The 10,725-nt window shown below is 35.5% G+C and overlaps 1 protein-coding gene across 1 annotated transcript in view; it reads left to right on the forward strand.

The window, feature by feature from the left end:
- UBE2D3 (ubiquitin conjugating enzyme E2 D3) overlaps positions 1-10,725 on the forward strand; it is a 33,427-nt gene that overhangs the window by 13,843 nt on the left and 8,859 nt on the right. Inside the window, exons 3-4 of the mRNA XM_030888613.2 lie at positions 3,874-3,937; positions 4,022-4,053. Of these exons, the coding sequence (XP_030744473.1) occupies positions 3,874-3,937; positions 4,022-4,053 (96 nt within the window). The remainder of the gene's footprint in view (positions 1-3,873; positions 3,938-4,021; positions 4,054-10,725) is intronic.

A 10,725-nucleotide genomic window follows, 5' to 3' on the forward strand; every position in this document is an offset into this window, starting at 1 on the left:
AAATACTTAGATGCTTCTGAGTTGAATTTAGAGTAGATTATATTACTTTAGCTCATTGGGCTGAATTTTAGATCTTTGCTTATTCATTAGGTATCTTTGTGATGGACATTTGAAAATGGTGGCATTCTAAAGAACCTGACAGTAATCAGAGCCTGAAATTTACAGGAACGAAGAGCTAAAATTAGCACTAACTAGCTGAGAAAGATAGTTCTACTAGCACATAAACAGGCTTAATGTGATTCATAAAGTGCAGGAAAAAGTCACCGTTTCTCTGAGAAATACTTTCATATTTTTCATAATTCAAAGTAGTATGTTGATCCATTTTAGGTCAACTTCAGTTTTTTGAACTTTGATTTTATCTATAATAAATGAATTTTTTTATTATTGCATATTTTGTTTGGATCAACCATTACATTACATTGATTTTTATTTAGAAATAACTATGAGGGTTTTTTAATATTGTGTTACGTAGATGATTTGTAGTACGTCAGCATAAGAAGGTTGGGTTGTGTTAAACCTTTTTTAAGTCCTTTAGTTACTGAGTTTTATAGTATATTCTTGAAAGCATGGTAATGTAACTTTAGGCTGTGTTATAGACAGCCAAGCATAAGGATTTGTCAAGCAAAACAAAATACTTAGCAGTAATCAAAATTATCTTAAGAGAATAGTACATAGCCTATTTATGATCCATTCTTGCTTTTGTTTTAGTAATGAATGAATTGAGAACCTACCCAGGAATTTTGCTTGAACGATGAGTGTTCTGTAAGTGGTTTGTTTATTGGGTACTTGGTACTAAGTATTATATTGTGTGCAAGGTGTGTTTAAGTTTCATTTCCCCTCAGAAATCTTGTAAAAATAGACATTCCTATTTAATCACTGAGGAAATAGGCCTAGTATAATAGTAAGTCTAAGTTGAATTAAAAGTTAGTATTCCAAATTGATGCTGAACCTTAAAATAGCTCTTTTTAGTTGCTCATCTTCATTAAAGACAGGTAATTAAGCTGTATTTTTTAGGGGTGTGTGTGTGACCAGTTATACATTTTACACTAGTACATGATAATCTCAAGGCATTGTTGAAGTAAGTATACAAAGTTAAATCAAACTCTGCCATCGAGTTTATTCTCACTGACATAAGAACTTAGATGACAGTATAGAATTGCCTCAGGCTTTCTGAGACTAAATCTTTACAGGAGTAGAAAACCTTATTATCATTCACACATCATAGAGTTGCTGATTATTTCAAAGTGTTGGCCTTGTGGTCAGCAACCCAACAATGCATGCCACCAAATTCTTCATACTAAGCTAAGGTCTAATCCATCTTGTCTGTTGGAATAAGTGGAGCTGGGGTGCACCTTAGAGGCACATGTGTTCCGAGACTTTGCTTCATGTACTTTAGGCATTTTTTTCAGGGAGAATCAGGAAGACCTTCAACAAGGGCTGGCACCGTGGCTACAACATTGGAGTCAAACATAATTAATTGTGAGGATGGTGCTGGATGGGGGTACAGGTTGTTCGTAGGCTCACTATGAGTTGAGACTGAATGGATATCACCTAGAAACAACAATCCCAAATCCCTGAGTGGTGTAAATGCTTAATATGCTTGACTGTAGAGGGTTGAAGGTTTAGGACAACTCGGAGGTGCCACAAAAAAAGGTCTAGTGATCTACGCTGTGTGCAGGACAATTCTCCCTTGACAACATGGGGTTGCCATGAATCCACATAGACTCAATGGAAACTGACATACCTTAACTCATTACCAGCAGCTAGTCAATACCAGTCTTGACTCATTGTAACTAAGTTAGCAGCCCAACACCTAATCTACAGTGCCACCAAGGATCCTTTTACCTACCAAAAAGAAAAATTGCCAAAAAAGATGATAGTTGGCATGTCCGTACATTTCGGTGTAAATTGGCTCTTCCAGGCAACAAGGATAGTCACCTTTAATTTTTGAATTTAAGGGGAATTATCCATTTATGTTTTCCCATTTATGGCTTTTAAAGCTGTTGCCTTTCGATAAACTGAAAAGGATTTAAAACCCAATTGTTTTCTATTAGAACGGGAGTCATAGAACCATAACTAACAGTGATAGTTACCGGTAGATATGATTTACCATATGAGCATATGAAAGTTTTTCTTGTCCTTCCTGGATTCTTTTAACCTCTTCCATGCCAAGACGATTTGTTATTTTCTAGAAAACAATTGCTGTTCTTTGTAAATATATTCCCTGCCTATGTCCTTGCTTAATGTGGTTTACAGATCTTTCAGAATAATCCTTTTTGGTTGTCAATTGAAGTGCTATCTACCACTTATATGAGATCTGATTTTTTTATTCTTGCCGTTATTATAATATGTATTGAACACATGATATAATCTCAACCCTTGAGGTCTGCAAGTCTCATTTGCAACCTAATCATCAATCACAATACACATATGGTTAATTTAAGAACAAAAGTTTTTAGCTTTGACCAGTTTACTCAGTGATATTTCTGGAACTTTAGAATAAAAATTAAGAGGTGTATGTTATAATCTTCTTTCCTTCTGTAGTAGTCATAGCTTGCTTATTTTCTGTGCTAATGAATGGTGTAATTTCCTATATTCTACTAGGTGATAATTCTGGAATTTAAACAGATAATTTCTTTCTTTTTTTTCCTTTCTTTTCAGATAATTTCTTTTGTACAACTTTTGAAGGGCTTATACTGAAAGTTCTGGCTTCTGAATTTTGTTGGTGTGACTTTGTACTGGAAAGCAAACATTGAAAATAAAAATGTAGCCGGTTTTATTTCCACTTAATTCAATTCTTGTAGTTGTAGGAAATGTTCCAGTATATTAAGTGAAGGAAGAGGAGCTTAGTTATAGATATATTAATAGTAGTTAAATTCTTGTGTCTTATTTAATTATCCATTCCTCTGCTTTCTAGTACTTAAGTCTTGCACATAAGTTATGTCGTTTCTTTTTGTTAAAATTGAATCCCAAACATTACTACCTCTTTATGATTTGTCTTACCAATGTGTGCAATACAGTAAACTATAAGATTTTAATTTGAAAATATTAAAGGCAGCAATGTTATTAACATTATAGTGCTATTTTTAGCTTTTGATGATTATTGGCTGCATTATTAAGGTGGGACTATTCCTACTTCTAAAAGTAGTTTCTTTCGGAGTTGGAATCTTAAGAGTGTAGCTTGCTTTGGATGCAATTTGTTGAGTAAAAAATGAGATTAAATGGTTAAGATACCTGGTTAAGATGAGATTAAATGGTTAAGATACCTCTCCTATGGAGAGGTTTTTTAAGTGGAAATGGTCAGATTTAAAGGAGCCTGCAGACATAGTAGAGTATAGGAAGAATAAGATGGAAATAAGGACCAAAGATTGTCTGAAAATTCAAAAAATCCATTTAGATGAATATCAAGAATAGCCTTGTTAAAATTCTTAAGCTCTGAAAGTATCCAACTACAGTTGCTTAAACTTTTAAGTGGAGAGCTTTTGTACATGTAATTAAACACATGTACACTTTTTTGAACCCTAATCAAGATGATTGTCTATGTGTTCATTAAACAAATATGTCTTCCATATTTCAGGCACCGTACTAAGGTTGCTTATGATTATATGTGCTAATGGTTGCTATGGTCAGAATGGAAGCTATGGCAGTGAATTTGTTTTTGTCTTTGATTTAATGGTAGTGTTGGGAGGGTCTTTTAAAAAATTCATGGAAAATGAGGATAAAAGATAATAGGTTTTTTTTTCTGCAAACTTTTTGAAACCCCTTGTATTAATGTGGGAAAAGATTTGCATGTCTGTTAGGGGATGGAGTAAAATCTACTGGAACAGTTGACTATTACACTTACATGACCCACCATTTTCTCTCTTGGTATAGGAACTTAGTGATTTGGCCCGTGATCCTCCAGCACAATGTTCTGCAGGTCCAGTTGGGGATGATAGTAAGTAACTTTCAAGTTGTTTTTTGTGCCTAATTTCAAAAGAATGTGTGCATTTTTAAATAATAAATGTTTTTCTTTTTCTAGTGTTTCATTGGCAAGCCACAATTATGGGACCTGTAAGTATCCATTTTTAAAATTTGGCTTTAAGGATAAATGACCGATTTGATTATCATTTTTAACCTGGTCTTTAAGTTTATTTCATTATATAGTTAATCTATTTTTGTTATGCCCTGGCTGTATTGTTATTTTGAAAGAGAAACAACATTTTTAATATGGATAGAAACTATATGCTATGTAATTTAAGTATTCAGAATATAGGTACCAATTAAGAGAATCAGATCCCAATAAAAGATCCAGCAGTATGACTGTATATTTTGAACAATGCTTAATATTTCCATGGTGTAATAGTTATGCATTGGGCTGTGATCCTCATGGTTGACAGTTTGAAACCACTAGTTGCTCCTAGGGAGAAGCTGGTGGTTTTTTACTACTGTAAACAGTTAACCATTTCGGAAACTCAAGGTTGCTGTTCTGCCCTGTCCTTTAGGCTCGCTGTGAGTTGGCATTGCCTCAATGGCAGTCAGTTTGGTTTGATTTCTGACTTAGAAGACAGTCTAGGATTATATATGACATACCTTCCTGAAAAAATTGTGCTCCCATTGTATTTTGCTGGTTTACCTTTAGATAAACAAATAATGTATGAGATGGGCTAATGGTTAATAGTAGAGGTTTCTAAAATTCTAAAGGAAGAAATACCCAGCAAAGGGTTAGCCAGTGGGAATGGATTCGGTCAACGAGTATTTTTTTTCCTTGTGATAACTATAATGTGTGTCAAGTCTCTCCTCCCCCTTGCCCCCTTCCATTAACAAATGTAAGTGCCTGCTGTTTTTTAGGCATAGGACAAAGTGAGCTTACTAGTTATGACTTCTGTCGATCCTTAGGGAATCTTAAAATCTAGTTGAAGTTGACAATTTTAGAACAAGGGTGAAATCAGAGTAAATGAAAAATTAGTGTCAAGAAGAGATTTATGAAAAATCAAACGTGATAAAACTTGTTTTTTTGTTAGCTGCAATCAAGTTGGTTTAGAATCTTCCTCTTTTTCATTGATCTACAATCAATACTCATGGGAGCAGCAGTGGGTAAATCTGCTGCACAAGACCTCTTTAGTAAAGCAAGAATGTTACTTTGAGGACTAAGGTGTGCCTGACCCAAACTATGGTATATTTCAATCACCTCGTGCATGTGAAAGGTTGGGCATTAAATAAAGGAACATCAAAGAATTGTCAATGCATATGTAAAGTACTGTGGACTGCCAAATGAACAAACAAGTGTGTCTTCGAAGAAGTATGGCCAGAATTCTCCTTAGAGGTAGGAATTGCAAGGCTTTGTCTCATGTACTGTGACCATGTTATATTAGAGAGAAGACCACTCTACAAAAGGACATCATGATTGCTAAAGTAGAGTGGCAGTGAAAAAAGGCGGTCCTGGTCAAGATGTGCTGACTTCAAGGCACATTTGTTTGTTCTTTTGTGTTTCCAGGACTAACTTTATCAGAGATTCATCTCCCTCAGAGCTGGCTGATGGTTTTGAACTGATGACCTTGGGGCTAGCAGCCCAACTCGTAACCACTACATCTGAGTCTCTGGTATATTCAGTGTTCTTTGCCAATTGCATATTTCAAAGATAGCGAAGAGTCGGTTTGGGCTTTATTCATTATCATCTTCTATATGTGGATGAGGTGCTTGAAAATGTTTACAAATGGCTTTTTTGCCATAGACTTGCCCAGTGCAATATGTAATTTGATTTATTGATTGCTGCTTGCATGGCCATTGATTGTGGATCTAGGTAAGATAAAATCCTTATCTTTATTAGTAAGTGCTTCCATGTTCTCTACACTTTTCAGTAAGCAAGGTTGTTTCTGTTGCAGATTGTTAATGAATCTGTCTCCAATCCTATGAGCTCCTCATATTAATTATAGTAAAAGCATATCACCTTGATGTGCTTCCTTATTGTGAGCCCTGCAATATCTCCTTGTTCTATTTGAACTACTGCTCCTTGATATATGTACAAGTTCCACAGGAGCATAACTCTTTTATGAATGAATTATTTTCTACTTTGACTTTTTAGTTGAGACTGTTTTCATTAATAGAGTGGTGGTTCTACTTTTAGATAATACATATTTGATGCTGTTAAATGGTAGAATATGTCCTAAGGGGACTGATGGGGTAGGATTTGTAAGCGAAGCCTGTTCCTCAAATTCATGCAGTTATAAAGGTACACATGAAACCCACATGGTAGCACATAGTACAACTGAAATAGCATCTCCCAAAGAACCTGACAGGATAAAAATGGATGGTGGTTGATATATGCCCCAGAGATCACCAAAGGGTGAAATGTTCAGAAATTCCTATTCTTTGCACTTTTGTCCGTGATTTCACAACAATCCACAGTTGTCTCTTTGTGTAGTCAATAAAATACCGATGAACATCTTTCTGGCATTCGCTGCGTTTTCAGCTAACATCTGTCTGACATCACTAGTGATAATCCATATATTGTGTTGTTTCTTAGATCCAGCTTGAATTTCTGGCAGTCCCCAATCAGTGTATTATTGCAACAGTTTCGGAGTTATTTTTAGCAAAATTTACTTGCATGTGATATTAATAGTAATTGATCAATATTTTTTGCATTCTTTTGGGTCATCATTGGAATAGGCACAATTATGACCTAGTCCAGACAATTGGCCGGGTAGTTTACTTGCAAAAATCTTGTAACAGACACAAATGTGCCTTAAAGGTGTAATTGAAACATCTCACTTGCTATTTGGTCAACTTAAGCCTGGTTTTTCACTAATCTTTTCAGTGCAAATTGACCATTGTTTCCTTCAATACCATTGTTTGTTGATTACATGCTACCTCATATATTTGTACTCAGTTGATTTTGAGTAAGTAGTTCCATGTATTCCTTGCATCTTATTTTTTTCTTTTCCCGTTCACATTCTGTGAATTAGGTGAAGGCTTACAGAACAGATCGTATGCTTTAGGTTCAACAGCTTATGTACCTTTTGTTTTCAACTCATCCATTGCAATCCCCTCGATGTACCCTCATATATCCCACTGCATTCCTGACTTTCCTGTTCTTTCCCTCCTTTCCTAACCCTCTGTACTTTGTGCTTGGATAACATTGTCTTTTGTTCATTTGGTTATTTTAACGCCCATCTTTAGTTGATGCTTCTTTCCTCATTCAGTATTTTGCCCATAGACCTCTTAAATCTTGTGGGCAGAATTTGTTGCCAGTTCGTTCATTCAGCTTAAGAAATGCTAGGTGTGTTCTTACCTTTTTGCACTTGGCATTATAATATTTTTGTCTCTTCAAACTACTCTCTGAAATCTTCTTTTCAGCTCTTTTACTTCAGCATTTCATTTACTTAAGTTAGTCTATATTCAAGAGCAAATTTCGAGTCTTCTGGTAAATATTTTGGTCTTTTATTTTTTACCTGCCTTTTTAATGACCTTTCGTGCTTGCTTCATATATGATGCCCTTAGTGTCACTCTACAATGCACCTGGTCTCTAGTTATGAGCATTAAATGCCTTGTCTATTTTTGAGATGGTCTCTAAATTAAGGTGTATATACTCAAGTTGTATTTTGGTACTCCTGGACTTCATTTTCATCAGTTTCAACTTGAACTTAACATGAACGTTGATGGCCTATTCGGGTATCAATCGCTGGATGGCTCTTTACCACATACAGAGTAGACTTGATTTCTGTGTATTTGATCTGACCAGGTCCGCATGGATATTGCCATTTATGTTGTTGAAAAAAGGAATTTCCCAATGAATAGGTCATCAGGCTGGTAGTATTTCTCTACTACTGATCCCTTCTTTCTTTCCAACTGTTGCATTTCATTCACCAGTAAATATCAATGTACCTTGATTTGAGTTTTTGATCCATTTCAGACTGCAGAGTTTTGTAAAAATCTTCAATTTCTTCATCTTTAGTATTACTAGATTGTGCCTACATTTGAGTAACGGTCGTATTAATTGGTCTTTCTTACAGTCCTAGACATTAATTACCCTGTCAGTGACAATGTGGTACTTAAGGATAGATCTTGAATTGTTATTTTTATGATGGATTGGCACTATTTCTTTTTAACTTGTTGTTTTTGACACAGTAGACCGTAAGAGTGTCTGATTGCAAATTGTCAATACCAGTCCATTTCCTGAGATGATGAAAGGTGCAATTTCCTTTTTTCCAACTTTCTAAGTTTTCCCACGTCGTGCATTCCACATGGATGTTTGCAGTTGTTTCTTCTTACTTTGAGTCCTGCCCCATCAGCAAATGAAGATCCCCAAAGCATACTCCAGCCACATCCAGTGGCTCTTTCCCAGTCCTTTTGAGCGCTTTTCAATCATAGGTCCTTAGCTTCTAACACAGTGCCCTGCCTTTCCACACGTCCCCACCCCAAGGAGCTCAAATAAGATCCTTCAGTGTTTATCTGGAACGGCAACTAAAACCCTGATGGTATTTCTAATATCGGTTGCCTAGCTTCCAGCCTCACAACACACAAAGCTATCATGGTACAACCAACTTAACAGACTACAAATACTGTATGTACTGGTGTATAAGCCGAGTTTTCAGCACATTTTTTATGCAGTTTTTGTGGTAAAATTAGGTGTCTCAGCTGATACTTGGGTCGGCTTACACTCGAGTATATACGGTAGTTAAGTAACTGATAGTTCAGCCAGTTGGGTCTGTGTATTGTTGGGGGAATAATTGTCAGTCTTTATGTAAGAGCCATCTTGACTGGACCCTTGTTTCTATATAAATATGCAAGGCTATATGCCAGCTCATAAACAGGAACTGTTTACAAGGTTACAAGTAACCTTTACTGTGAAGTACATCAGTCGAAGAACTCAAGTAGTAATTATTTTTACCTTTGGTGCATCTTTGTGACATGGCATCACAGGGTAATTAAGTAAACATTAGTTTATTCACCCATGTGGGCATGCAGTTGTATTCCAGGAAAGTTGAGTCCGTGGTGCCATAACACTCTATAGAGAATGGATTTTCTTGGAAAACTGGATAGTGACAAAATTAAACTTACCTTGGAGTATTTTCTCAGATTAATTGAAGTAATAGCAATGTCACAGAATTAAGATTGCTGATGTTCTAATAATTGTAGGCTCTGATTTATTAAAAAATAGTGTTTTGTCCAAAGTTCAAAATGTCAATCATAACTATCTGAGTTTCCATTTCTTTTTTGCTCATACTCGTGGATCTGCAGAAATAATGCACAGACCTTTCAGTACATTAATAGGTTGTAGTTGGGGAAATTCTCTTTGATCATTAACGTTATGAAGCAAAAAGTGTTTCTTAATTTGAATGGTACACAGGAAGCACAAATACAGGTAAAATCTTTGATGTGATTTCATAAGATTTTATAAGTTTTTTGATAAGAATTGATGGATAGCTTGTATATGTGCTATTTCAAAAAAAAGTATAGTTCCAGTATGAATGATGCAATGGGAAGAAATTAACCTCCTTACATACTGCAGCTGGTATTTACATGCTTAATTTTACTTTAATTGGAAATGAAGCTGGCAGAGATAATGTTAAAATTATTTGGAGACCCAAGCTAACTTGCTTGTGTATCGCATAGCCACAGGAGAAAGCACTTTATTTGAATATTATCTTTGGCAGCAAAACAACTCTACGAAGCAGTTAGCCTTTATACACATGAAGTCTCCATGATTTCTATTTGACCCAATAGCAACTGGTTTGATTTGGGTGTGGGGGGAGGTATTGATGGTTAAACATTGAGTTTAGTAGGTTTTAATCAGAAGTGATGTGTCTTAGGCCAGTTCATTATTGTAGGAGGGATAAAGTGTCGTTAGTGGTAACGAGCCAGAGTGAAGGCAGGTATACCAGTAGTAAGTTATTTCTATGTTGATAAGTACCATTGAGTCAGTTTTGATTCATAGTGAGCCTCTATATACAACTCCCCAGTCCTGTGCCACCCTCAGTCTTTTGTTACTGCTTGTGATGGTTTCTTTACTGTGTAAATCCATGGCATGGAGGGCCTTCCTATTTTTCAATGACCCTCTACTTTGTGAAGCATGAGATCTGACTTTAGGGATTGTCCCCGCCAGATAACTTGACCAAGGTACATGACCATCTCACACCTTGTAATGAACCATCCATCTACATGTCTACGCTACAATAAAATTTAATGGACTTTTGTATAATGACACTAAAATATTTTCATCTTATACATTTTTGAGCAAACGGACTTCGAATAGTCTATAAATCTTACTGAATCGCCTTTATTTGAGCCATTTAGCCATAGCACTTGATTTTGTGAAGGGAGGGGGAAAGATTAAACAAAACTCTTCCAACAACTGGGTTTTATAAAAGCTTTAATGTTGGATATTATCTTCAGTATTAACCTGCTTGTAAAATTGTATGCTATTTCAGTTCTTGGAATCCTCATAATATGTGTTGTGAAAAAGAATTATGTTCTCTATTCAAGGTCTGTTTAATAGAACAGATATAATATTGATAGTAATCCAGTTACTATAAATTTTTTATTGTCTTCAGAGGCAGTTAGGAAATTTTCTAAATTCCTATCACCTTTATTTTTGAGCAAGCCAGTATCTTTTGCACATCACCTTTGATCACCTTCATCTTAGTGGCCTTCAAAAGAATCTAGGCTTGGATAGTCATTCGATCCTTTATTGTTCACTTGACATAATTCTAAGTGTATTTTACTCATTTTAAGCACATAATGATA

Source organism: Echinops telfairi, unplaced genomic scaffold (genome assembly GCF_000313985.2).
Source record: "Echinops telfairi isolate 266 unplaced genomic scaffold, ASM31398v2 ScPeMD7_7468;HRSCAF=8506_0, whole genome shotgun sequence".
Taxonomy (NCBI): Eukaryota; Metazoa; Chordata; class Mammalia; order Afrosoricida; family Tenrecidae; genus Echinops; species Echinops telfairi.